We start from the raw sequence: 27,967 nt of genomic DNA on the forward strand, positions 1-27,967 counted from the left end.
GAAACTGGTCAAATACAGGGACCGGACTAAAAATGAGCGCAAAAAAGTCTAGAACTATTTCTTAAGACCACATTAAAAAACTATAAATAAAGTCTTGCTCGTTGGAAATAAGGGATGGTTAAAGACTTTTGCAAATTAAGTTTGAGTTAATCATGCCTGCCTGCATTACAAATAATGTCTGTAAACCCGCAGAAATCCCCTCTGGAACTTTAATTTGTCATCTACATAGCATTCTTTACATCACCCATCCTATTATTTTTTTTCTGTAACTGTCTGCAATACAACACTCGTTAGGCAAAGCAAATTTAACCATAAGAAATAATGAAAACTTAAATTATTCGTTCCACAGCCCAAAAAACTAAATACATAAAAATAATGAATACAAAATATAAAGTAAAAATAAAACAAATTAACCTGCACTTTACCTTTAAAAAAAAGTAAAAAATAAATCCAGACAGATAAGTATTTCCGGTTATGTGCACAGGTGCTGGGTGTGTGTGTGTCTGTGTGTCACACAAACACACACATTACCGGAAAGACTGTTTTGTCGGAAAAATTTGCAAAGAAACGTAATGACACTCGCGTAAGTGCATACTAACAGAATCACTGCTATAAAGTAAAAAAAACAAACAAACAAATTAACCTGCACTTTACCTTTGAAAAGAATTACGACAGAGCAGTGTTTCTGTGTAGAGCAGAGTGCGTGTGTGTGTGTGTTTGTGAAGCCTAGAGGGGGTGGGAAGTGGGGGGATTGGGTGTCACGGTGTCACGGGTGGCACGGTGTCAAATTATGCGCACACACACACATAACGACAGGCTGAAACAGGTGAGAGAGAAAATGGATTTTTCACCCCTAATGAGACTTTCTTTCACTTTACACGCGCACACACACGTGTGTTATAATAAACAGTACACGCACGCCGTACACAAACGCTTACAAATACAAAATAAAAGATGCTTTCCGCACACACACGTGGTCACAGTGTTATAGTAACCAGTAAGAGATGTGCAGCAGGGAAGACGATTACCCACAATTCCGCAGCGCAAGAGAGAGAAAAACCATTGACTCAGTTGTGATCACGTGACGCTCAACATCAAAACAAGAAGCTCATGCGTGGTACATGATACTCGGTACTCATAAACCAAAATTTGCAAATTTTTAAGTCAAAATTTCTTAAGTCAAATCTTTGCTCGTCCTGGGGAACACTTGCAAATCGCGTTACTCGCAATCTGAGGTTCCACTGTACTTTACAAAATTTGCCAGACTTCTCCATTTACATTTACATTCTAGTTCTATATTAGTTATATTTATAATTCTGCAGACAATAGAGAAAGAAAGCTGACTTTAGACTGGTGTTTTTACAGGTATTATATGCCAAATTCACCACAGAAGAACCCTACCTGTTAAAATTAACATGACAGAACTTAATATATATTTTTTCCTTCTTTATTCCTTCCTTCCTCCCTCTAGGAGGGTACCATCCGGTGAAGATAGGTGATCTGTTCAATGGGAGGTACCACGTGATTCGTAAGCTTGGCTGGGGTCACTTCTCTACTGTCTGGCTATGTTGGGATATCCAGTGAGTCACCATGCACATAAAACCTTCCTTGCAGTTGCAGACACCCACTCACACTCACACACACACACACACACCCTCTCTCACTCATTCTCAGTGTTGCCCAGCAGCTTGGTGTATGCCAGTATCTGTGTCCTAGTGTCACGTTTCGACTCCTGTGTCTGTTGAAGATCTTGCCTTTCTCTCTCTCAGTTAGACTAATAGCTCATATGTCAACTTGGAAACTTACACTCAGTACTTTAGTTTTTAGTCCTGCAGGTACCCACCTTACTGTACTCACGAACTCACCCCAGAGCCAGAGTGAAACTTTTATAAACACAACCCACACAGTTGGCGGCTTACACAAAGCGGAAGTCTCAGACTAGCAATGAGATCACATTACACCAGAATTCTCGACAATTTTTTTTCACCAAATTTGTAGTGTAAATACAAATAGTTTTAACTATACTAAAAAAATACTATACTGAAAAAATAGAAATCTTATTGGATCGCACATATAATGGAAGATCAAGGGCAATTATAATTCCTGAACTTGTTTAAAGTGTATAAGCTATATTATATCCTGTGATCAAACAGACAGGAATGAATGTATGGAAAGCAGGAATACTTTCAAATCTAATTCAACTTTTTGGCACACCTTTTTAGTATCTTTTACCATTAGTTGAAAACTAAAAACCTTTTGTGTTTACTTTCAGTTATACTGGTGGTAACACATAGTCAGAAACACTCTTCTGTGAAAATTATTATTCCCAAAAACGTATTATTTAATTTTGGAACTTTAGGTACAGCTGTCGATTAAATAATTCAACAAAAAGATGATAGATTGATTTGATAAGCTACAAAAGGATTTCAGTAGAACCTTTGGACGAGAATGCATAAATCATCAGGAAGTTCCATACATGGGTTGGAAAACACTGTGAGACTGTCCAACATGTGTAAAGATGTCGACCCAACATGTGACATTTGGCACCAGCTAACGACACAAAATCAGCACTTGGCCCTCTTCACACTCCTACTGAACAGAAAAGTGATGAGGTCTGTAAAAATCGTTTGAAGAAACCTGCCAAAAATAATATACACTGACAATTAAAAAAATATGAATACATTTTATCTAAACCTATTGACACGTTTTATTTAGTTTGTTTTGCCGTTTAACTGCAAAGCTCATGTTAGAGGGGGTGTTTTTATTTATTTTTTGGTAACCATGTATCATTTTCTCATGAGTTGATCAAGTCCTTGGATAATTACGCATGTACCAAATTCATCAATAATCACTAGTCTATAAAATTTTCATGATGCATCTGCTCCACCACAACATTATTAAAAAGAGGGGATAATCAAAGTAAGGACTTACAATGTGTCACCTGCTGGTTAGCACTATGGCCTTGCACATCGAGGGTTCGATTCCTGCCTTGTTTTGTGTTTTTGGATTTTTTTTTCCTCATGCTTGGTGGGTTTTCCTCTCATAAATAAATACATTTTATTAAATGGAGATTAGGCTGAAGGCCGTATTGTGTAAGCGTTTGTGTATGTGTGCCTGTGTGTCCTGCGATTGGTGCGGATTGGCACCATGTCCAGAGTGTACATTGCTTATGCTCAAAGTCTTTCGGAATAGGCTTTAGGCCCCTGCGACCCTGTACAGGTTAGACGGTATAGAAGGTGAATGAATGAATACTGCTCAGACTGAAAACCTTTAACTCAGATGTTTTTGTGTTTTTCCTACTTCTGTTTTGTACAGTATATATTAAATTACTGCATAAAGTATGTTTATGTTTTGTCTTAATATCGTTAGCTTGCCTTGCTGTCCTTGTTGATTTAATTGAAAAACTTTAGAACTCTTAACTTACAATAATTTTTCACAACAACTGCTATTACACTTTATAATTGTGTTTTACGTAAACAAGTTCTTTTTTCTATACAGGGAAAGGTGTCAAAATTAAAGTACTGCACCTACATATAATACTTAGACGCAGGGGAGTTTTCATGATTTGATGTAATTAATTCCCGAGTCAAGTTGTTAGTATACTATTACAGAACCAACCAGGCTATTTTTTTCATGTCATACACTCGAGTCTCAATGCCATTTAGAACAGTTGGAAGCAAAAAACCCATATGGGCAAACATACACATTGGTACACACACACACACACACATACACACACTTGCTTGGTTCAGCAGTTTCTTCAACAGCTATAGTCTGGATGCACAACAACCCTGTGTTCTGTCCACAGAGGGAAGCGCTTTGTGGCGATGAAGGTGGTGAAGAGTGCCCAGCACTACACAGAGACAGCACTAGACGAGATCAAACTCCTCCGATGTGTGAGTGAGAAGGCCATTGGTACAAGACTTCAGTTATACTTGCCATTTTACTTCATCCTCTTCAGTCTCCTTAATGACACTCTTTTGTATGTCAGAACAGAAATCATTTTCATTAAGTTAATGCAGCCCGTGTCAGATAACATGTTTTAAGATATGCCGTATGTTTCTAACAGTTTAGGCCATTTGATCCCAAGAGATCATTTCAGAGTGTGTCTGGTAATCGTACACGCCTATGTCTGTCTATCAGGTTCGTGAGAGTGACCCGTCTGACCCCAACAAAGACATGGTGGTTCAGCTCATCGATGACTTCAAGATCTCGGGGATAAACGGAATCCGTATCCTCCTAAGTGTCAGCCTGTGTGTATTTTTTACTCTCCTATGTATCTGACTGTGTTATTCCACCTAACTCACCCTCTCAGATGTATGCATGGTGTTTGAAGTCCTGGGCCACCATCTACTTAAATGGATAATCAAGTCTAATTATCAGGGCCTGCCTTTACCGTGTGTTAAGAGCATCATTAGACAGGTACACACACCCACACACACAAAACACATCATCAGTACTTGAAACAAACATTACACTTTAAACAGTAAGACGTGGCTTCCTAAACATTTTGTAATTAGGGACCTGTTTGGCATTAAAAAGCATTTTTTTAGATTTATGTGTTAATAAATATTTTGTCTATTTATTTTGTTATTCATAAAAGAATACATTCAGTCCAGGGTTGCAATATATAGTCTTACTTTTTAAACTATCATGGTTTGTATAAAATCATTCATTTTGATTAACCAGACAGACAGGTCAATAAAGTTTACCACATATTTTCTAATCTCACCTAAACAGCAGACTTTATCCATCTGATCAAAAGCATGAATCTCTATGAGCATAAAGCTCATTCCTCATCCAAAGCAACATGATGTGAGTGTTGTGTATTTAACTGGCAGGTCTTGCAGGGTCTGGATTACCTCCACACTAAGTGCAAGATCATTCACACAGACATCAAGCCAGAGAACATCCTGATGTGTGTGGATGATGCCTTTGTCAGGCGCATGGCAGTTGAAGCCACTGAGTGGCAGAAAGCGGGAGCACCTCCTCCATCTGGATCTGCAGGTATTAGACTTTTTTTCTTCTTCACAAAATACCACTAGAACATAACAGAGAGTAAAATAATAAACATCACAGTATTTATCACAGTTATTTGGCAGATTAGCAGTTATCTACATTGTGTATTATTAATATGTGTCCCTGAACATTCATGAATGAGATGGCTTAGTTACATTAATTAATACACTGCCCAGCCAGAAAAAAAAGACACACACTCTAATATTTCGTTGCACCACCTTTTGCTTTGATTACGACTGTGGCATAATTACGACAAACTTATTTCTATTAAGAGTCACATTAATTTCTCTCCGAGACTTTGTAGTGATGATGCCAATCCTGGCATTGTCGTCTTGGAAGTTGCCCATGCCATCATTGCTTTATGCACTTCCCTTCTTACTCTGATGCCCCCATCACTCCGGAACAGGGTAAATCTGGACTTATTAGATCACATGAACTTTGTCCAATGCTCCACAGTCCATTCTTTATGCTCCCTAGCAAACTGAAGCATTTTTTCTAAAACAAGATTTTCTGATTAGTCTCACTGATAAGTGGTTTTACTTAAGGCTACACAGCTGTTTAGGAAATGCTCTTGTTTACACTCTTAAACATAGCTGGGAGTTCTACTGTTGTCTCTTTTTACGATTTGATTTCACTAAGTGTTTAAGTATTCTCCTGTCACGCTCATTCACAATGTTTTTCCAACCACATTTCGTCCATAAAAATGATGGTTCATCACTGTCCTTCTGGGTTTTAATAATGTGTTTTTCAGTTCTTAACCCTGTTTTAATCATTTTAGCAATCTACTTGATCGACCCTTTTAAAACAGAGTAACATCTGACAGTTGTTTAGAAAATGAGTAGCTACTCACTGCATCACTTAGGGTTAAATATCTTGTTGCCAGCTGAAACGTATTAATTCACTGCACCAGTTATTCAATAGAAGGCTTTTAACCATTTGTTTAGTTAAATCCAGGTAGTGGTCAGGCAGTTTATATATTATATAAGTGATAAATATGAACATAATTGAATAAATTATAAAAATAATTAATTGCTCCACATGTTCCTGTGTAAACCTGAAAATGTTAAGTTGGACAGACACTTTAGACATCTGAAATACTTGAAATACCTAGCATACTTAAAATACAACCTTCTTCCTGTAGTTATTTTTATCACCAGTATCAAGGTTGATTGAGGTTAATTAATATAGGAAATCAAAAGATCTGATAAAGGAAGGCAGAATTTATTATTGCTTTACAACAAACTAAGTTATGCAGAATAATTTTTTGGTCTAGTAATGCTGTAGTTGTTACTTCTATTGCTGTAGTGTTTAAACTCTTACAAACTTCTCAGAAGAAGCCATACACTCTGTGAAAGGTGCTATGTGAGCTGAATTCTGAGAACCACTTTTCATGGATCCTCGATAGACAAACTTCCACTTCCAGCTATTGTACTTACACTCACAGTCCACTCGACCTGAATTTATTCTTGTTAGCAGGAAAGCAACATCATCACATACATAGCACATTGATTACTCATGGTTTTCTTCTAATAGCTCACATTTAAGGAAAAATGCATTACCCTTTACTGAACTCTTGCATCTTGATCAAGATTATGATCATTAAAGACATAATGGCTGCTAGAATAGAGCCTGATCCCCAGATAGAGGAACTAAGGTCAGGCTGGTTATAGATGTTTGTCCTTCAGGAGGGCGGGACCATATGAGTGAGGAGATGATGATGATGGGAGCCTGGCATCAGAAATAGCCAGCAGCTTTAACATGGAACTGGGACAGAGAGACAGAACAGACCATTAAATCCTCTTTTAGCCTTAACTCAAAGAAAAACTATTTATTGAATCATTAAAGAGCCGATTGCAGAAACATAAACAGGATTTTGGAATAAACTTTGCTCTTACATTTCTACGTGTACAGAACGCTCTCTGTGTCGCTATCATAGATACCCTACCAAATGAGACCTACCCAACCTCTCTACCACCACTGCAGCCCGCACAGTGCCCCTTTAACATGTGGGCGATCTTTATGTGCCACCCTGTACATCTGGCATTGTAATAAGTTACCTATGTTACCTATGTAGCTGACTCAAATTGTGATTCTGGTTACAGCCCTGACTAGCCTATATGGTTTAACTTGTTTGTTTTTCCTCTCTACAGTGAGCACAGCACCTCAGCTCAAACAAGTATGTAGTGCTATCAATCCCAACATAACCACTGCTCAATTAATTAACTTCTAATAAAAGATTGATTATCGTTCATTGAGTAAAAGCGGAAGTGTGTAATGCATGGTTAATTAGCATGTGTATGCGGTGCTTCCTACAGGTAGGGAAGATCTCCAAGAACAAGAAGAAGAAGCTGAAGAAGAAGCAGAAGCGGCAGGCAGAGCTGCTGGAGAGACGCATGCTGGAGATAGAGGCATTAGAGAGGGAGGCTGAGAGACAGAAAGCCAACGAAGGGCTAAACCCACCACCAGGACCTGCTCTGGCAATCGGCGAGAGCGAAGATGAGGACGATGAAGAGGAGGAGATTGAGGAAGAGGAGGAAGGAGAGGGAGAGAGGGAGCGGCCTGTTAGACTAACCAACCACACATGTGAGTGGCCCCTGCTAAAAGCATTCCAGTTTAAGACATTTGGGTGTTCATTTAATAATACGTTTTAATGCAAAAAACTTGTTGGGTTTGTCAAAATAAGACTTGCTTCGATTTAATGTGCCATATATCATATAGATCGAAGGCCATGTGCCATCACATGGCCTTCGATCAGCACAGAGAGAGCTTTCAGCACAAGTGGGTCAGCAGCTGTAGATGGAGCGCAGAGGATTCTAGAAAGAGTTAGCTGTGATGGTGTGCTCACATGGATATGGAAACTCATGCTTTCGGCATGGCAAGACCAGCATATGATATTTAATTACTATTATTTGATTCATGAATTGATGCTTGAACCAATTTGGATTTAGCTTTAATTTGTCACTTTATTAGGAACACCCTACTAATACTAGAAAGTATAAACAAAGAGCATTATAACAGAGCAGCTTTAAATAAAAAATATTTATTCTTTAAGGTCTGATCAGATCTATTGACTGGGCAGCCCACTAAAACCATTACAACTTGTGCTCATGTGGAAAATAGCCTTTACAAGATCTGTAAAGTGTGTCCATGAAAATGCACATGCCCGGTCAGCATCACCTTTGAATAGGCTATATGGTTAAAATGATGTTCATTTGGTGTTATGGGGCAAAAGTGAAGAAGAAAATAGTGAAAAAATCCACAAAATCTCACACAATGCCCACGAGCCTGAGTTCTAAGTTTATGGATTAACTCAAGTTCAGAACTCGAGATCCCTCAAACCAGGCTATGTTATCCAATCTACAACTGTAGACCTACACTTGAAGAGTTGTTTAGGGTTTATTTAAGGGTTGTTTAGGGTTTATTTATGGCCGTTTTCTCGTTGGGGTCTGGGAACCGTTTCCAAACACATTTGGCCCTGTTTAACCAGTTGATTTTTGTCTGTGGGCATGCAATCGTTCTGAGCTTGGGAACCAATCCCTGGGTCGTTTGCAGAGGTGGTCTAAAGTTACCATAGCCTTACTCCTAACTTCAGCCATTCTGGATATTCTTTTCTGACCTGTCTTATCCAAAGAGCTTTCCTTTTTGTAGAACTGGTCCACATTATACAATATAAATACTGTTTTGCATGGGCTGAAAATTTATTTAAACCAGAAAATGCAGCGGTTAAAGTTGCTGAGCTTTTTTCCCATCAACTGGAGCTTTTGACCTGTATTTCAGTCTATATTTAAGTTCCTTCCTTCAGTTTCAATATGGAGTATCTCCCAATACAATGTTTCTGGACTTAAAATAAATGAAGAGGGAGATACCAAGGTCTGTTATTGCAGAGACAGGCAAGCCTCCAACTTCCTCTCCGCCCCCACAGTGTGGCAGTGTACACACACACACACACACACACACACAAACACACACACACGCGTGCAAACACACACTCAGAACACTAACTGGTCCATTCTTTTTCTGTCTGAGAACAGAACTCTTTTATTTCTTCTTCTTATGTCCTAGGTGCAGCTCCTCCTGAGCCACAACAGCAGGAGGATGAGGAGGATTGCGAAGTTCCTCCCAACACAGACGTCCCTGATGATGAAAATGATGATGATGATGATGATGATGATGATCCCACAGCAGTGACAGAGACCAACACCCCAACACATGAACAGAGCAACAACCCAGCAAATGAGGATGGGAAGGAAGAGGAACAAGGAGAAACTAAAGAAGATGAGGAAGAGCAGAAGACAGCAACAGAGCAGCAGGAAGCTGAAGCAGGTCAAGAAGATGCAAAAGGAGCAGTTGAGATTCTTGAAGCTGTATCTTCCGATGAGAACCCAGAGCCAAAGACAGATGAGTGTGTGAAGGAGGAGCAGTCTGAGCTGCTAAAAGAAGAAGAAGAAAAAGAAAGAAGAGAAGGAGAGGGCGATGAGGAAGAAGAAGAGGACGAAGCTGATGATGAAGATGATGAAGAGGATGATGATGAGGATGAGGATGATGATGACGATGAAGCAGAGGATGAAGTCCAGGAGCTTAAGAATTCCCCAGAGCGCCACAATGACACCTTAAAAACCAATGGTCATGCAGTAGTTGACACAAATCATCCGTCAGATGCTGTGCCCGTGGTGCCCTCGTCCTCACCTCTGCTGTGCCCGCTGGTGGAGTCGGAGCTTAGCGCCACAGATCGGGATGCCTCTGATGGTTCTTATGAGCTGTTCAACGGTGAGACGGGAGCACTCAGTAATGGTGCTCGACATAGAGCCACAGCACCACGCTTCCCCGAGCTCCCTCTGGACCCCCATCCAGACGAATGTGAGCCTGAGGAAGGAGAGACAAACCCGCGCCCTGAAGCTGAGCGCAGCCGCACTGTATCATCCTCCAGCACAGGAGACACTCCTAAAGGTGACACATGCGCTCACCCCTAACCATCTCTTCACTTCTAAAACATGACTTGACCTTTTTATTTTGTTTTTATTTTTTATTTGTTTATAATTGTATAAATCAATGATATTAATTAGGCGGCACTGTGGCTTAGTGGTTAGCCTTGCACCTCCAGGGTCCGGATTCGATTCTTGGGCGGGTTCAAATACCGCTTCTGTGTGCATGGAGTTTGCATGTTCTCCCCATGCTTGGTGGGTTTCACCCGGGTCCTCCATTTTCTTCCCACAGTCTGAAGACATGTAGACATTAGGCTAACTGGCGTTCCCAAATTGCCCATAGTGTGTGAATGAGTGTATGTGTGTGTTTGTGTGCTGCGATAGAGCAGCACCCTGTTCAGGGTGTACCCCACTTAAGTCTCCTGGGATAGGCTCCAGACGACCCTGTACACAGGATTAAGTGGTACAGTATAGATGATGATTGAGTGAGTAAGTGATAATTATATAAATTAATATTAGTTAGTGCTTATAAAGAACAAATGAGGCAAGTGCAGTCATGTTTGAAAAAGACTCAATGATTCAATGATTGCTCATTTTGGTGATTGTTCTAACAGCTACGTTAACGGCTATGTACCTGTTCACTCAGCTAAAGCATGTGCAGCCGACCTGCTGGTGAATCCTCTCGATCCTCGCAATGCTGACATACTCAGAGTGAAAATAGCAGACCTGGGCAACGCCTGCTGGGTGGTAAGATGCAACTGTTTTCCAATCCTTAACTTTACAAACATGAGCTTTTCATGACCGTTCAAGGATATGGAGAGGATAGAGCAAGGAGTAAAAATACTACCAGTGATCAGAAATCCTGTGGATAAACACAGCTTACAGTTTAAAGTGGCTAGTGTGAATTGTGCCAGCTATAAGACAGGATAATACAACTTTCATAATTTCATCATTTATCAGACTTTGTCATCGATTGTCTGAATCAACCACATACCATGTGGGCCCTCAAAGTCAGGTGGTTTTCAGCACAAGGAGGTCAGCAGCTGTAGCCAAAGCTCAGAGTTTTCTAGAAGCAGGACATGGCAAAGAGGAGCAACTTTGTGCAGCAGATATATTGTCACGTATATTTGTAACCACAGAGGTCAAGTGGGCTCAATTTCGAACTAAAGTGGGTTTAAAAATTAAATGTCAGGTGTCATCTCCCTTGTTTATGAATTGATTTCTGTCCACATAAATTTCAACATGGTGAGAAGGAGAAAAAAATGAAAAGAACAAATAGGAACACGATAGTGAGATGCCGAGGTTGTAGCACAAGAGTTTATCTAATAGATCAGGAATTAATAATATTGACAGGTTATTGACATGCTAGTTTGGCTCAGACAGTGTAAAATCACAGGTTCCCTTTTGTTTTCAGCACAAGCACTTCACGGAAGACATTCAGACGCGGCAGTACCGCTCTATTGAGGTTCTAATTGGTGCCGGTTACAGCACTCCTGCAGACATCTGGAGCACTGCCTGTATGGTAAGCACTTTGTCTGGAGTTTATCAGTGCATGTGCGGTACAGCGTACAGGAGTACCTCAATACCACATTTGTTTCATTCAATCACACAGGAACATGGCACTGCAAACACAGATCAGTTAGCTTCATCTAAGCTCTGATATTTTTCATCAATTCCTGAAGTTGTCCAACGATCGTCTTTTTCTGGTGGCCTTTGTGCATAATAATTACGAAACATGCTGTCAAGTCATCTTAGAATTACCCTAATTAGGCTGCTTCCGACGTAGAAAAACATTTAAGCTTCTCGCAGAGTCTTAATCACTAGCTGGCAAGAAAATGCAACGCGCATGTCCCAGAAATGAAATAACTGGTTCTCAGAGATTCTGCTCTCCTTGGGCTACAATCTTAGCTCCAAATTATGTGATTATCAGTAATAACTGCTCATATTTATTGAGGGAAAATTTGCTGGCGTCATTTATACCCCATACCAGAGTGGTGGGAGCATCAGGGTGAATCGCATGAAGCGATGCACTCATCATGCATAGTGCACGCTGTATAATCCTCTGGATTGTTATGATATAGGCAGTGTTATGATCTGGGGATCTTCAGTTGGTCAGGTCTAAACTTTAAAAAAAAAAATTTTAAGGATTGGTTCTGGAAGCACGAGGAATCATTTAGCGGTTGAGCAAATTGGTAGCGAGTGTGACTTTTTTTTTTTGCCATTTAAACATAGAATACTGTAAAGCTCACTATTTACAATTCTGTTAATACCTGTGTATAAGATGGTTGCTACACTTTTATATCTAACTTTGTTTATTGGCTAGATCCCTGTAATAAATCGTTAAACATAAGATTTGTGTGAAATGAATATTTGAGCTTGACATCTTTAAGGATGTCACTTAAACATAGTATTTATGCAGTGCAATAATTGGACTACGTTCTGTCAGTAGTTGACTGTATCGGAGTTACAGGCTGTTCACTGCTCCTGTTTCTGTCCCTACTAGGCATTTGAGCTGGCGACGGGAGACTATCTGTTCGAGCCACATTCAGGAGAAGACTATTCACGTGATGAAGGTAAATCTCAGATCAAATTCAGTCTTATTTTTAAATGATTCTGCTGCTACAATAATTTATGGTTTCTATTATATGCATATAAATATACCAGTGTAGTTTTACTGTACATGCAGAACCATCTGTCGATTATTAAATCAGAAGGCTGTACTTTTTGCCTAGTATTTGTATAGTATTGTGTGTAAGTTCAGGGTTTATTGCCTTTACTGGGGCTCATTCATCCTCCTCCAGTCTCAGAAACAGTACCAATCTGCAAAATCTTGTCTTTTAACTCATCTATAACTATACATTACCAGTATAACAGTATATAACTTTTTCCTAGTTTAGGTTGTAGCAAACAGAAATGCAGAAATTTGGTAACACAGAAATGTATCATTATTCCACAATACGAGATCCTACCTGAGATCAGATTATTCATTCCAGGCCATTGTACCCTTTCTCTTCCTTCCCTTCTGACTCCCTTATTAAGTTCATTCTCTGCACAATTTGTTCATCGTCACACCCAAAACATAGTCTCAGGCCCCACGGGTCCAAAAATAGCATGACACTGGAAAACTAGACTTTATTAACAGCTTGTTTACATTCAGCTCAACATTGAGAAATTCTGTCTGATTTCCAGTTAATCTGTGTTTATCGCTGTACTTTATCACAGTATTACTAACTCTCTCTTTCTCCCTGTCTCCTCTCTAATTCCTGCCTGCCTCCCTCTTTTCCTCTTAACATCTCATCTATTCTTACACACCTTCCTCTACTGTTTTCTCTGCGGCTCTTCCTTTTCTTCTCCTGTCCTCCCTCCTCCTCCTCCCTCCTTCTGCTTTGTAGATCACATAGCCCACATCATAGAGCTCTTGGGCTGTATTCCACGCCACTTTGCTCTGTCTGGAAAATATTCTCGGGAGTTCTTCAACCGGAGAGGTAGCTGTAGGAGCACTTGGGGAGAACGAATACATGCGCAGTCGCACTCAATACAGACAGACATCATTAATATCAAATTTACCAGTATATCGAATTTTATAAACTTGTTCCATCCTGTAAAACGTTCGCTGCAGAGTTGCAGTCATACTCACCTGCAGGCAGTTTAGAAAATCCTGCACAGTCCACCAGGACTTACCAGGAATCGTGTCTGTCTGTTCATGAGCTAGGCTGCCATGCATCTACTCGTCCTCCTGCCAAAGTGTGTGTGTGTGCATGTTATACTGATGTCTGTGTGCGTGTTTTGTTGTCTGTCTCTTTATGTGTGTGTGTGTGTTTGTGTGGTGGTCAGACCACATCGCTCTGATTATGGAGCTGCTGGGGCAAGTCCCACGTAAAGTCATCGCTGCAGGGAAATTCAGCCGTGAGTTCTTCTCAAAGAAAGGTAACAGAGCTCTCCATCTTAAGGTCTACAGGAACCTAGAATAAGAAAAAAACAACAAGATAGGAGTCCCAGGAATACATTTACAAAAAAATCATACTTTTAAACTGATTAAGAAACGGGCAAAGCAGATTTCCACAAAACATTCAGTTTTAAACTATCCTGAAAGAAGCATCAGGTAAACCCCTGGATAAGTTCCTGCTGTGGATTTCCATGATGATAATGAATATTTTAAATAGCAGAAGTGAATTAAACTGTGGGGGAATTCAAGATAACAACACAATAAAATGCAGGAAGGCTAAGAACAAACTTTTTTTTTTTGCTTTTCTGAATTTCTTGTTAAGATCAATGTAGCTGTTTATACCTTGAGATGAAAAGCAACAACGTTCAAGCATGAAAAAATATTACAGGTTTAATAACACCAGGTTAAAGGATTGGTCACTCTATGAATTTGACCAACCATCAAACCAAACACCAGCACCTTCCACTCCAGTAATCCCTGAGCACCAGCTTAGTATTTACTTGTGTGGAAATGCACCTAAAGAGCTGCCACATAAATACCAGGGTTTCAAAAACCTTCGCTCCAAAACATTTGCACTCGTTGGATCTTCAGCTGTGATTACGACACTTGCCGTTCACTGTGGCATTGTTTCAACAACCTTATGCAACATAGCAATTATTTCCATACAGTACATAGATTTTTGCCCAAGATCTTCATTCTCTACACTACTATCGTTGCTGAGCCTAGACCTGAGCGACTGAAGCAACCCCAGGTCATAACACTGCCTCCAGAGGCTTGTACAGTGGGCGCTATGCATTATGGGTGCATCACTTCATGAGGTTTACTTTGTACTGACTCACCATCATCAGGTAAATCTGGACTCATCAGACCACATGAGCCGTTTCTAATTGCACTGAAGTCTATTATTTATGCGCCCTAGCAACTTGAAAACCTTTTCTGATTGGTCTCAAGAAGTTTTCTTCCACATTACTGTTTAGTCCCAAAAGAGAACGTGCAAAAATGCTTTTACCTTAACTATTAAACATGGCTGTGATTTCTACTGTTAATTTTTATGATACACCTTTACCAAGGATTACATTGATCTCAGATTGCGGTAGTTCATAATTTTTTTTCCCCAACCCCTTTTCTTCCATGGTTGACACTCTATCCTTCCAGGTTTTAATAATGCATTGGACAGCTCTTAACCCAGTGATGTCAGCAATCTCCTTAGTTGTTTTCTTTGCATGATGCAGGCCAATGGTTTGACCGTTCTGAAACAGAGTAATGTTTTGTCCCGTGACCATGGGATACATCTTCCAACACGGTTGTTTACAAGAAGAGAAGCTACTCACGGCTTCACTTAGGATTAAAAGAATTGTTGCCAGCTAAAACATATTAAACATTGGATCATATTATTCGAATTATATTACACAAGTTATGTAAAATAAAAGAGATTATGAAAAAGGTATTTAAATTGACACAATGCTTTTTTTTCTCCAAAATAAAATAACACAAACATGTCTCTGTGTAACTTATACCCGATACCTGAGGAATATCCTAAAGCACAAGAAATTAGTTAGATTAGAATTTTTGCTTGTGCTAAAAAATGTACATGTATTGAAGGCTGAACATTTCAGTTTTTCATTTCAGTAACAGTCTGCGTAATTGCTCAGTAGTGAACGGCACAAGAGGGTTAAATATTGCAGTGCATCAGTGTACTGTATAACCGGTATTACTGTTTTGCTGAGAGCAGTCCAGTGCTTTTTACTCGTCATCATGTGCTTCTCAAACGATTGTCACATAATCAGAGCTAGTGGAAGTGCTCAGTGGAGTTCGCTGATTGCTGACTGCACTGCGCACCATCTGCACAAAAAAATAAAAATAAAAACAGCCATTGTTATTCAAAACATTCCATCATGAGTGAGATCTCTGTGTCTGCTCATATTAATGCACTTTTTCACTCAGCACTAACTTCAGTTCTCTCTTTGCTTTCTGCCGCAGGAGAGTTGCGGCACATCACTAAACTAAAGCCGTGGTCTCTGTTCGACGTCCTGGTGGAGAAGTATGGCTGGTCAGCCGAGGACGCCAGCCACTTCACAAACTTCTTGTTGCCCATGCTGGAGATGGTTCCGGAAAAACGCGCCTCTGCAAGAGACTGCCTCAATCATCCGTGGCTAAACTCGTAGCACTTTCCCACCTCTAGCTCTTTCCCCCTAGTGGCAGGCTTTAGGACTGCACCCTGCTCTCTGTCTTGGAGGTGAAACAGGTCAGAGAGAGAGAGAGAGAGAGAGAATGGGGGAAGTAAGTGGTGTGTGGACTAATGTAAAACTGGACCATGTTGGAGTGAGCTACTACAAGTGGAAAGCTTCATTCACTATACACTCTGTTGCACCTTCACACTCTTTTACACATACTGTACACACACACACACACACACGCACACAGTGCTGCTCATTAACTTGAATTTTTCACATGGATAAACAGAGGGATGTTTTGTATCCTGTAAACATGACATGAGAAGAAATATGCAATGGAATAACAATGGAGTGTTATTTAGATTTTATCATTAAAGTAAGCATTAAGAGACAGCGGGTAGCATTAAGCTAGTAGGTCCCCCGTTCAACCTTGAATACACACAACTGTGTCTGCATTGGATTTGTCCCACATTCCAGTAGGTGAACTGGCTATGATTTATTGCCTCTAAATAAACAAGCATAAACATGAAACATAAATAAAGCCCCTTCTAGACATGCCCCACCTTCCATAAACCTGACGGCAAAGTAACATGTCGGCTTCATGTCTGAATGAGCACGCTGGTCATATTTCTGTAGAACTTGCGATGGCAATCTTACCAGGTCAAACCTAGAGACATCTGTAGATTACTTTTAATATAGTTGCATTAAAGTCGCATTACAAACACAAAAAGGCTACTTTTTAATCATCTTGGGCAGGTCTTTAAAACTTTTTTTTTCTTCAAGTTTTATGGTCATAACTTGACCAGAGTTTTGTAGATGGATGTTTTATAGATGGGATTTTGTCAGTATGATCTGGCACCCTTGGATGCAACCTCATCCCAGCCATTATTCAGAAGCTACGAGCTTGACTGCAAAGAAAAACTGTTTTGTTGTGCACTCGAGCAAAATCAGACACAAAAAAGACTGAAAATTAGTCTGACCCTTATAGATCATAGCCACTTCTGGTGATGTAGAATCTCATGAGGAACAGCAAACATTAAACATATTCCTTAATACAATCCTGCTGTGGATTTCCATGATGATTAAGAATATATTAAATAGCAGAAGTGAATTAAACTGCGGGGGAATTCAAGATAACAACACATTAAAATGCAGACAAACTTTTTTAGTTTTGCTTTTCTGAATTTTTTGTTAAGATTAATGTAGGTTTTTTATACCTTGAAGCGAAAAGCAACAACGTTCACACATGAACAGGTTTAATAACACCAGGTTAAAGGATTGGTCACTCTATGAATTTGACCAACCATCAAACCAAACACCAGCACCTTCCACTCCAGTAATCCCTGAGCACCAGCTTAGTATTTACTTGTGTGGAAATGCACCTAAAGAGCTGCCACATAAATGCCAAGGTTTCAAAAACCTTCGCACAAAAACATTTGCACTTGTTGGATCTTCAGCTGTGATTACGACACTCGGCGTTCACCATGGCATTGTTTCAACAACCTTATGCAACTAATAATTGATAACTAAATATCAGTTATTTCCATACAGTACATAGATTTTTGCCCAAGATTTTCATTCGCTACACTATTATCAATGCTGAGCCTGGACCTGAGCAACAGAAGCAACCACAGTTGTGCACAAGTGCACACAAAACAGTTTTTCGTTGCAGTCAAGCTCATAGCTTCTGAAAAATGGCTGATTAGGTTGCCAGATCATACTGACAAAATCCCTTAACACTCTCCGTCGTGGTCGTGGGTAACATTAAGGTAAAAGTGGCGCATACAGAATGTCTGAATGACATAAAGCCGATACTTAAACAGATTTATGAAGCCAGCAATGTTGCATATTGCATGTCTGAAAAGGGCTTTTTGTGTGGAAATGGTTGAATCCTTTCTGCCTCACACCCAGTGTTCCCAGTATAGGCTGTGGATCCACCATGACCCTAACCAGGATAAAGTGATTACTGTAGGTAAAAGAGCAAATAACTAAATAAATAAAGAGCATTAAATAAATTTTAAAAATATAACTACAAATCAGTGTCCTCAAAAGTTTTAAATACGGCCTCCGAGTTGCGTAGTGGTAAAGTCCTCGCCCTATCATCCGGGGATCGCTGGTTCGATTCCTGGGTGATGCTGTAACCTCTCGCAGCCGGAGGTCTAGAGAGAGCTGATTGGCTGAGCTCTCTCAGAGGGGAGGGATGAGAGGTACTTGGTGCTCTCACATTTATCATGGCTCTACAGGCCAATCAGGGGCGTCTGTGAGCTACAAGCAGAAGGAGCGGGTAACACTGTCCTCTGAGTGTGTTAGGCCGACCCAAACGGTGTGTGTTTGAAAAAATGCAGTCGGCTGGCGTCAGTTGGTTCAGAGGAAACATGTGATAGTCTAGAGTGGTAGTAGTGGCCTTAATGTGGGAGCTCCCAAGTGATGGGGAGGAATTGGCCACGACTAAATTAGGGGGAAAATCGGGAAAAAATCCAAAAAAAAGTTCGAAATAGCTAAAAAAAAATGGTTAGAAATAGAGAAAGACACAAAGTTCTTGGACGCCCTTTTAGCTTCCCCCCGATCCTCCAGTGTTGTAATTTTAATTGACTCCAAACTTTAACAAACCTCAAACATTCTCACTGTGAGCTGGTGAAATTGATTATGGTTTTATGTTTAAAAATCATGACAGTGTGTTTCTATGTCAGTGTTACTACTGTTAGCTTTTCTGATGGAAAGTAGCCTTCTGACCTCTATCTCTCTCTCAGCCTCTGTTCCCCTCTACAAAGACAGAGCCCCATGAGCCAAGGTTCTGCCACAGAACTGTTTACAGCCCTCCCTCGAACCTACACCCCTACCGCCACCACCCGTCAGAACTGCATGCCGCTGTTTAGGCCCCTGCAGACCCACCAGAGAGTCCGAAAAAGAGAGGAACACACACACACACACACACTGTTTTATCTGGATTATAAACCATCTATGGAATAGTGTGTGTGAAACAAACAAAATACGAAGTCTGATAGACTTCAACAGACTGCTTTCTTTTATTTCTCTGTGGTAATTCTCTGATCTAGCGAAAAACTTGGAGAAGCCGAGGGAGAGAAAAAGAGCGTGCAGTACACTCCTGTTGAGATTCTTTTGTTTCATTTGTTTCTTTCATTCTGCTCTTACAAAAAAAAAATGGACGAAGCCTCGATGTCGAGGGTTCTTGTTGGAACCACGTACTGTCAACATGTACTCTTAAAGCATTCCACCACTGTTTCTAACACATGTATGCTTCCTACCATTATAAAACATTTAAAAAAGTCTTATTTTTCTCCACAGCTCCATCATGTGACCGTAAGGTGACTGACCCAAATCAGTCCTGTTCTGTCAGAGGTGTTAAAAAAACAAACAAAAACTTAAGACCGAGGTTGCACTTGCGTTGCATTTGTTCAGGGATTATGATCAGTGTACAGAGCACCACAGGGCGCTCTACAACCCGACATCTACTTTACTGCGAAACAGAAATACAGCTAAAGTACAGGAGGAGCCTTGTTGAATGGAGATCAGTGCTGGAGTGTGTGTGTCTGGGAAGATAAAGAGAACACACAGACTCCAGCTCGCTGAGTGCCAACAGCCCTCTTCCACCCTCCAGCTCCATTTCTCATCACCTATTTTCGCAATAAAAAGTATAAGTAGATGGTTAAGTATTTTTAAAAACAATATTTAAAAAAAAAGAAGAAATTCTGATGTTGTGACGGTGACCAAATATCGTCTTATTATTGAGGTGATTGTGTTTTGTCTGTTTAGAGATGTTCTAATTTTTTTGTAATTATAATTGATTACTATTATTGCCATCATTATATTTTTTCAAATTGTCATCTTTCTCCCCCTTCGTTAGAGTGAACAGTGCTGCTCTGTATGGACTAGTGTGATGCCGATCAAATTTGATCAAACATTTTTGCAATAATAGTGATTTTTTGCACCAAAAGCTCCCAATCCTTGACTTTAGCCATGCTGACTGTTCTTCCCCAACATTCACATCCTGTCTGTTTTTCATTGACAGATTTAATAAAATTATAAATTAATGGCTCATTTATTTTCCCCTCAGTCAGCGTCCCACCACTTATAGCACTTTATCATCGGTTACGGTGAAGCCTGAAGAAGTTATATAGTTTCAGAAGGGTTTAACTAGTACATGCTACAGTTTAAAACTCCAGAAGTCCAGAAGGGGGAGGCTCCCAGACAACATGCACCAAGAACTCTGAAGCCAAACAACACAGAATTTAGATTTTCTGGTGGTCTTGATTGACAGCAGCACTTTGTTTGTGACCTGGAACATCACTTATATGGATAAGGACACATCAGAACAGCTGACCCCTGCTATAAACATGTGGCACCACTAGTCACATCTGCACCATACTGTATAAACCAGGACAAAAAGCTCCCGCTCAGAAAGTTAAAGATGGTTAAAGAATTTGTAAATTTTGTAATGTTGTATCAGGGATAACCACTATTTTATTTGTCTAACCTCTGAACATGTAAGAGGGGGTTTGATGCTGGAAGGATGCTGATGCTCTTAAATCACAGCAACATTAAGCAGTACATGGACATTTGAATTCAAAACACATTCTTACTCTAAAGGAACCATCCATTTATACTTATTATGGCCACTGCAGGTCAGGAACAAAATACTAGCTGAAGCCCTGTGACTAGGGCCTTACAGATAAAACAAACAAAAAAATAAAGTGTACTGCTTGGAGAAAGAGGCATCATTTTTCAGTTTTAAGACCACATAGCAATATATCCAAGAACAACAATCAGACACAGACTCAAGTTCATAGTTTTCCACAGTTTTATTATGAGATATATATTACAAACACCTAGACGCCTCGAGGAGTCTTGAAGTTCATGCCGACTGTTGGCTGGGTGACCTGCAGGTTGGACAGACTGCCGAAATCCTGTAAGAGGGACAGACAATAACATCATTAACCCAAAATAAGCTGAAACCATTACATACTTTTGCTTGCATAATATTGCATAAAATGACAATTTTTTTTTAAAGATTTAAACATTATAAATACATTTTGTACAGCATGGAATCAAACATTCCGAATCAGTGAAATAACTTCAATAACCTTCAGTATGTATCTGGATTACTAACTATAAAATCCAAGATTGGGTGCTCTGTTTTTTAAACAGCAAATCTGAAATGCTATTTCCTGTGTAAAGCTGAAAATAAAACGACGGGCTACGTTTACTCTCCTGATGGTTCCAAATGAGATAACTCAGCTGTCTTATTAGTAAAACCTAACTAGAAATGCATGCTTTTTGCTTTAATTTGAACACCTGACAAATGTGTGTACAGAAGCCTGTAGAGAACAGTAAAGGTTTTCTTGTTTCTCCTGCATACTGTGGTCAGATACGCACAGTTTAGTTTAATGTGCCTATTTTACTGTGGCTACAAAATGTTATTTAATTTAAGGACTCGATAGCAATTACATGCTAAATTTAGTCGACAAGCATTAGGTTTGTTATACAACATGCACAGAACCTGTAGTGTATTTAATATGCAGGTCAATCTTGTTGGGATTAAATAAGCCTGCTCTTTTGAGCTTACGGACTTGAGCTTGTAATGAGAGAAAGGTTTTCAAGTTTAGACAAATCCAGGAACACATCAAATCAACAAGCTGAATGTTTATCATCCACTACATGTTCATATTTAACCTAAAGCAACAATGCTTCCGCTCCTTTGTGGCTACTCAGTCTAAACAGCACAATTCGATGGCCTTGGGCTGCCTAAACATGAGACACTAAACATTTTTCCAGACAAAAAAAAAACTGTCTTAAGTGTGACGAAATAACATCTGTCGAAACGAGTTAATCACACACACCATTCACAGGTAATGGTAGTATGCTGAAGGGTGGACCCTCTAGTGATTTATACTTTAAATTTTGTGGACCAACTACATCTGCATCAATGCATTTACAGGATTTGGCCGACGCCCTTATCCAGAGCGACCTTCATTGCATCTCATTACACATCTGAGCAATTGGAGGATAAGGGCCTTACTAAAGGGACAAACATTGGGAACTTGTTTATGCTGGGGTTTCAACCGGAGACTTTCCGACAAGTAGTCCAAAACCTTAACCCCTGAGCTACCCCTGCCCCAATAACAAACACGACACCCACCTGAGTCAGGCAATAAGCTGTGCATGCTGAGTTTTAAATGGCTGCGACTAAATTTACAATTTTATGGATGATAGTCAGAATGTGACTAAATGAAGAAAAGACCAACTGCAGTATGTTGAATGCTGCCTCCTTGCTTTAAACAACAGCTCTGATGTTTTAAAAACTGAATTACATTAAACTAAGCTGCAAATTGGTATACACTCTGTCCCAGAAGTCTTCATACATTAAGGAAATGAATGCTTTTTAGCATGTCTCCCAAAATATATCATTCAAACTTTATATTTTATATACATTTCCAGATAGACTGTACACAGGGTCAGAAATTAATACCTGCCAAGCATGAAATTAGGGTAAGTTTTCTGTTTGGGAGTAAATCTTAGAGGGTTTGAGATTTACGTTTGTTCCAAAATAATAATCGAATTACAAGGGTTTTTTGTTAGTTTGACATTAATCTTTGTTTTGGTAAGGCTAAAGCTTTATTCTGCTGCTCCTCTGCTGTCTGCAGGTCAGAGCTTCCCAGTGCCATGTTTACACAAACATGCTGTCTGGGGGGAAGTCACCTGGCTGCAACATGTCTGCTGCTAGCTAATGTTAGCCTTAGGCCAACAACATAGCTAGCCAGTATATGGCGCTTTTTTTTTTTTTTTTAAGGAGTCAGCCAACCTTCTAAATCAAAGCACACTGGCAGAAAAAGAAGACAAAGCAGCACAGGGACATGCAAATATGTAAAGTTTAGTGGTAGTTCGGAGTGGCCAGCGTTTTAAAAAATTGTGGTGACGAAGTGCTCTGTGCGTTGGCAGTATAAGCATTCTTGACCATGAACACAGCAAGTTTTATTGATCAATTAGCATACAGAATGTCTGTGTCCTGGGTTTAGTCTGAACCTCTCAACACTCCCTGTGCCGGCACTAATGAATCAATAAAACTAATTTTGCTCAGATTCCTTTTTCAGTTTGCATTTAACATATAAATGTACACAAATTAATAAGCGACATAAAGCAATTTACCATTTTGGACAGTAAACATGCTTAGTCGGTGAAATTCTCTTAACTACTCTCAACCTGGTCTGTGAATCAAAGTCAATTTTGGATGCTGACTAAGAATGCACAGGGGCAAGTGCAATTACATGCATAACACCAGATGTGTTAATGGGAGTTCATTATAAGTGGCATCTGTCAGGCATCTATCTACATACAGTTAAACTTTGCTAAAAGTATTCATTTTCCATATGCATGATGACTTTTGAGACACACCATGATGCTAAATTATGATAAGGACACATGTAGAGTATTTGTGAGAAAGATTCAGGGTTTGGCAAGAACACATTGTCTAGCAAACACGGGAAAAACTTTCAGCTTTCTCTCCCTGTAGTATCAATGACCTGGCAACCAGACACCACAGTCACTTTCGATACAGGGGCAACATTTCCGGTCACAACCTGAAATGAAACGTACCAGAAGCTTGAGCATCTCCTTGGTGTCAGGGTCCACCTCAATAATCTCCTGGTCCAGAGCAGAAACCTGTAGAGAGACGAGAGAGAAAAATTACAATTTAGTGAATCGTGAGATCTTAAAACGGCGTTCTCCATGCCACTCCTGGAGTGCCACAGGCTTTTAGTGTTTTTATCTAACTTACTAATTCTTAGTACCTGAGGCTTGCCGCTGAGCAAAGGTTAGGTAAACTGGTAGCATGTAAAGCATATGACCGTGACTGAGAACCACAGCTCTAACATGTCTGAAACATAAAGGGGTTTGACAGGAACAAAGCAATCCTGCAAACACAGGGATGATTTTCAAGTTTCTTTTCCTGTAGTATCAATGACCTGGCAACCAGAGACCAAAGTCACTTTCGATACAGGGTCGGTGTTAACACCAAATTATTTCACAGAAACACAAATGTAATTTCAATATGGGATCAAGTGTTCTGTCTAAACATCTCTACTGTTGTGCTTTAGCAGAGAATTGTTGACGACCTCTGCCAACATTTGTCTAGTTTCAACTAAAAATGCTGACAAATCAATTCAGGAAATACAGCAGCTAAAATATATAAATAAAATAAATTCGAAAAAATATTTAAATGGGGAAAAACGCACTATGTAGTGCAGAAAAAATTAAAATGGCTGCATGTGCAGATGTGATGCAATTTCTCAGAGCAAACCAATTTAGAGTACAGTTCACACTGAGTGCATCAGTGATGTGTAAATCACAACAGCAGAGGGAGTTAAAAACAAGCTACAATGGAAAAAAAAGGAACTTCTATTTTTCAGATTAATAAATAAAAATAATAATGAATAATGTTTAAAGTAATGTTCACTCAGCAGTCATCTTGAGGCATTTATTTTGCCAGTCAGTCACGACCAAGGCAAAGGGAAAAGACCTTTAAACAAGATACTAATCTATAGGGCTGCCAAGTGAACAATTTATCTCACTAGACATCATAATGAGCAACTGTGCTTTCTGCACCATAATCTAGTGCTGCCGAACTAGGACTGATATTTGAGACTAGATTTTTAGTACAAAACCTACTAGTTCGGTTTATATTTCACTAACAGACATTCCCTTGCATACTTTACAAGCAATCAGACAGTTTTTTTTTTTTTTATCTGCTAACCTTACAAGAAACGCTAGATGACTATTCGAAAGCCAAAAGGAACCGAAAATACAACTTACACTGCTCGTCCACCTCATTATGAATTACTTCTCTAGTGTCATGCATCAACAGAGACTAATCCTGACAACCCCAGAAAGAAGGTCCACAGAGTGAATCCTGAAAATGTCATAACCATATGCAGTAAAGATTCCAAAAAATTACAACTGACCATACACTAAGGGTGCGAGGGAGAATACTCGTCCCAATCACAGTGACAATAGTCAGCTATGTGCGTCTAAGAGAGCAGGTAGCTTTTGTCAATGCATGTTACACTGTAAAGATGCCTTGATGGATCTCTCTGGTAGGATTCCGCGCAAAAAAATAAATCAAGCATGGGCAAATGTGCAATTAATGTGCAACTCGTCAAGTATGAGAACATGACTGGCATAACACTGACTTTCACCTGAACAACAGGATTTCATGAAACAAGAGCCAAAGTAAGAACACATGCTTCGATAATTTGCTTTTGAACTAATTAACTGACTCTTTGCCTACGTTACTAGTGCCCTTTTTTTCCACGCTGCATGATGCTGACTGGAACTAATAATGCTGCAATCACAGATGCAAATAACATGAGGGGGAGGATCTTAATAATAATAATAATAATAATTTAAAAAAAAAGCTAAATCATTCAGACATGTCCATTAATGTAGGTGTTAAAAAAATAAGTGAAAAAAAAAGTTTTCTGCTGTAATTATTTGTTTTGGATCTCGGATCCAGATAGTGTATGCATAAAATGAGCAGGTCATAGGGAATAACAGAGCTAAGGCATACCTCTGGGACATAGTTGTCCCTCCTCTCACGCTCCTCCTCCTGCAGTTTGATGGAGATGCCTCTGACTGGCCCTCTCTGGATGCGCTTCATCAGATGGGTCACATACCTGCAACACATAGCGTTTTATCATGCTTTAACTTCAAGAGCATGAACGGTTATACCTAAATCATGCACAAAAAGGCAACCCTCATCGCTTCTGTGTGATTTAATGCTAAACCAAAACCTATGAGCTTTCTTGACTGACCATCTGAGGCAAGAGGAAATATGGACTTGTCAAATTGTTCTATGAAAAACTGAGCTGTTTGGTCAGTCAGTCTGAAACTTTAACTCCAAAATCTTTCAAAACAATGATTCTTAAAGTTGGGTTAATAAAACAGAGCATAGGAGACTTTTTGTTCAAACAAAACAGCAGCTGAAATCACAACCTATTTTATATTTTTATAGGTAACCTGATTGGGTCAATAACGAAAATGGACCTCATAATAACTTAAACACTTCTGTTATACAGAACTTCCAGCATCCAAACACCCAGTATGACTGCTGATCAATCCCTGCTATCTGATGTCAACCAAATGACTGTGGGTTCCCTGTTGAGTTTGGTTTCTCTCGTCATTTCTAAGAATTTATCACGGCATTCTCAAAAGGGACAATCATAACATTTCTGTAAATTTTTGGTTATGTAAGGGTGCTTTGCAACAACCATTGTTTAAAATACTATATTATAAATGAAACTGAACAAAATTGACTATTACAGTTAATGGGAATTAGAAAAAATAAAAGAGCCGCTTTTGATGCAAAGCACGAGAAAAAGTGTGTGAAAGATTCAGGGTTTGGTAAGAACATGTCTTGCAAACACGGGAAAGATCTTTCAGTTTCCTCTCCCTGTAGTATCGATGACCTGGCAACCAGACACCATGGTCACTTTCGATACAGGGATGACACTCGTGACTCCAGCCGGGAGGACCGGTCAGGTTCTTACCCAGCGATCTTGTTGCGGAGCTTTTTGCTGGGGATGATGGCGATCTCCTCACACACACGTTTGTTGGTGTGGAAGTCATTGCCCAGGCGGGTGTAGTACTTCTCGATGATGACTCGAGCGGCCTTCTTCACCGTCTTTGTCCTGACACGGCCCTACAAGCAAAAACATCCTCAGAAATTAATATGACCCTCAAAACCAAACGTTAGCAACTACCTAACATCTCTGTACAACAGCTCGATGTTAGTGTCAAAAACCAGGAGATAAGACAAGTGATTCTTGTGCTACATTAATCTAATTCTACGACTAACTGGTGTCAATGGTTTGTCAGATACATATAAAACATGGTAGAGCCACATGGAGGGAGAGAACAGAAAGTTTGTAGCTCAAGGAAGCACTGACGATCCTAATAATGTGTACTTGAATGATTATTCCCTGCTTTAGCAATGAAAAGTCTCCAACAGCTATTTGCTAGCCAGGGGCTAACTAATAAAGTCTTAGGTCATTTTCTAGTTCCTATCGATATTTAGAGTGTTTATTTACTTAAAATATGTCTATAGAATGAGATAGAAAACAAAAAATTAACCCATTTTCTCACTGTAATGCTTAAAATACACAGTCATTACAGCCTGTGAGCAGTTTCCCCTCTGGTGTCAGCTAGCATTACGCTAACCATCGTACGAGCCGTCTTCTTCAGCCGCTTATTTAATTATTTTACAAAAAAATAAAGCCTCTCTGCGTTCAATAGTTACACATCCACAACGCAAAACATTTCTTCTAAACGACTGACTGTTTAACAGCTTTTCATTGAGTGTATAAAACGAGGATTGAATTAGATTTTAGTGACAGTGAAAATTTCAGGTACCCACCATGTTGGATCAGGTTAGCCGAAAAGAGCCTGAAAGAGCTCCACCGGAAGTTTAAAGCACAGACCGGAAGCACTATTAGAGACCTACTGCCGCCTTCTGGCACGGAGAAAGCTGTACAATAAATGAGGCTATTAGCTATCTGACGTTATGTTTTAAATTCAACGTATTTACAAAACCGTTTTTTTTTCAGTGGTTGCTTACAGAGTTGTGACTCCTTACATCTGTCACTCAGTACTGTTATTTTCTTACAGTACCTGGTCCAACCCTGAGCTTAAGCAGTAAAGCCCACCATGCTGCACACACTCAATGTCCACTTCATTAGGAACACTTGTACATAAGTATTCAATCAGTTGGATAAGGTTCACATTAAACATCAGAATAAAGGAAGAATGTGATCTCAGTAACTTTCCATAGAAAGGTTTTGGTAGACCGTACCAGTACCATGGTTTACACTTTGGTTCAGCAGTACATGTACTACAGT

General features: G+C 39.7%; 2 protein-coding genes and 3 non-coding genes across 9 annotated transcripts in view; 1 reads left to right on the forward strand and 4 right to left on the reverse strand.

The window, feature by feature from the left end:
- Nucleotides 1-20,120, forward strand: part of srpk2 (SRSF protein kinase 2) — a 62,658-nt gene extending 42,538 nt beyond the window's left edge. For 4 of the 5 annotated variants that reach the window (XM_053477563.1, XM_053477586.1, XM_053477578.1 and 1 more), the window contains 13 exons: nucleotides 1,472-1,580; nucleotides 3,809-3,896; nucleotides 4,144-4,231; nucleotides 4,316-4,422; nucleotides 4,842-5,007; nucleotides 7,170-7,195; nucleotides 7,335-7,602; nucleotides 9,082-9,966; nucleotides 10,588-10,688; nucleotides 11,356-11,463; nucleotides 12,445-12,514; nucleotides 13,776-13,868; nucleotides 15,868-20,120. In XM_053477563.1, the coding sequence (XP_053333538.1) occupies nucleotides 1,472-1,580; nucleotides 3,809-3,896; nucleotides 4,144-4,231; nucleotides 4,316-4,422; nucleotides 4,842-5,007; nucleotides 7,170-7,195; nucleotides 7,335-7,602; nucleotides 9,082-9,966; nucleotides 10,588-10,688; nucleotides 11,356-11,463; nucleotides 12,445-12,514; nucleotides 13,776-13,868; nucleotides 15,868-16,052 (2,294 nt within the window). In that variant the 3' untranslated portion in view covers nucleotides 16,053-20,120. Of the gene's footprint in view, nucleotides 1-1,471; nucleotides 1,581-3,808; nucleotides 3,897-4,143; nucleotides 4,232-4,315; nucleotides 4,423-4,841; nucleotides 5,008-7,169; nucleotides 7,196-7,334; nucleotides 7,603-9,081; nucleotides 9,967-10,587; nucleotides 10,689-11,355; nucleotides 11,464-12,444; nucleotides 12,515-13,333; nucleotides 13,427-13,775; nucleotides 13,869-15,867 lie in introns of all 5 variants that reach the window. The other variant, XM_053477556.1, reaches the window with a different exon arrangement.
- A 746-nt stretch (nucleotides 20,121-20,866) lies between these two features.
- On the reverse strand, nucleotides 20,867-27,610 carry zgc:114188 (40S ribosomal protein S17-like). The gene is made up of 5 exons (XM_053477627.1): nucleotides 27,487-27,610; nucleotides 26,621-26,772; nucleotides 25,642-25,747; nucleotides 23,673-23,738; nucleotides 20,867-20,986 (listed from the first exon to the last, which is right to left on the reverse strand). The coding sequence occupies exons 1-5, from the start codon at nucleotides 27,487-27,489 to the stop codon at nucleotides 20,909-20,911; spliced, it is 405 nt and encodes a 134-aa protein (XP_053333602.1). The 5' UTR covers nucleotides 27,490-27,610; the 3' UTR covers nucleotides 20,867-20,908.
- Nucleotides 23,511-23,636, reverse strand: LOC128518201 (small nucleolar RNA SNORA71). Its single transcript, XR_008357659.1, has one exon. It is a non-coding gene; the product is annotated as a small nucleolar RNA SNORA71 (small nucleolar RNA).
- LOC128518202 (small nucleolar RNA SNORA71) lies at nucleotides 23,950-24,077 on the reverse strand. The gene has a single exon (XR_008357660.1). It is a non-coding gene; the product is annotated as a small nucleolar RNA SNORA71 (small nucleolar RNA).
- Nucleotides 26,453-26,576, reverse strand: LOC128518200 (small nucleolar RNA SNORA71). The gene has a single exon (XR_008357658.1). It is a non-coding gene; the product is annotated as a small nucleolar RNA SNORA71 (small nucleolar RNA).
- Nucleotides 27,611-27,967: the final 357 nt, after the last annotated feature.

This window comes from Clarias gariepinus, chromosome 2 (genome assembly GCF_024256425.1).
Source record: "Clarias gariepinus isolate MV-2021 ecotype Netherlands chromosome 2, CGAR_prim_01v2, whole genome shotgun sequence".
Classification (NCBI taxonomy): domain Eukaryota; kingdom Metazoa; phylum Chordata; class Actinopteri; order Siluriformes; family Clariidae; genus Clarias; species Clarias gariepinus.

Excerpts from the sequence above, each read along its gene's own strand:
- zgc:114188 (XM_053477627.1), bottom strand. Across the intron at positions 25,748-26,620 it reads CTCCGCAACAAGATCGCTGG|GTATGTGACCCATCTGATGA; the intron begins GTAAGAACCTGA and ends TATGTGTTGCAG. Across the intron at positions 20,987-23,672 it reads AGGAGATGCTCAAGCTTCTG|GATTTCGGCAGTCTGTCCAA; the intron begins GTACGTTTCATT and ends TCCCTCTTACAG.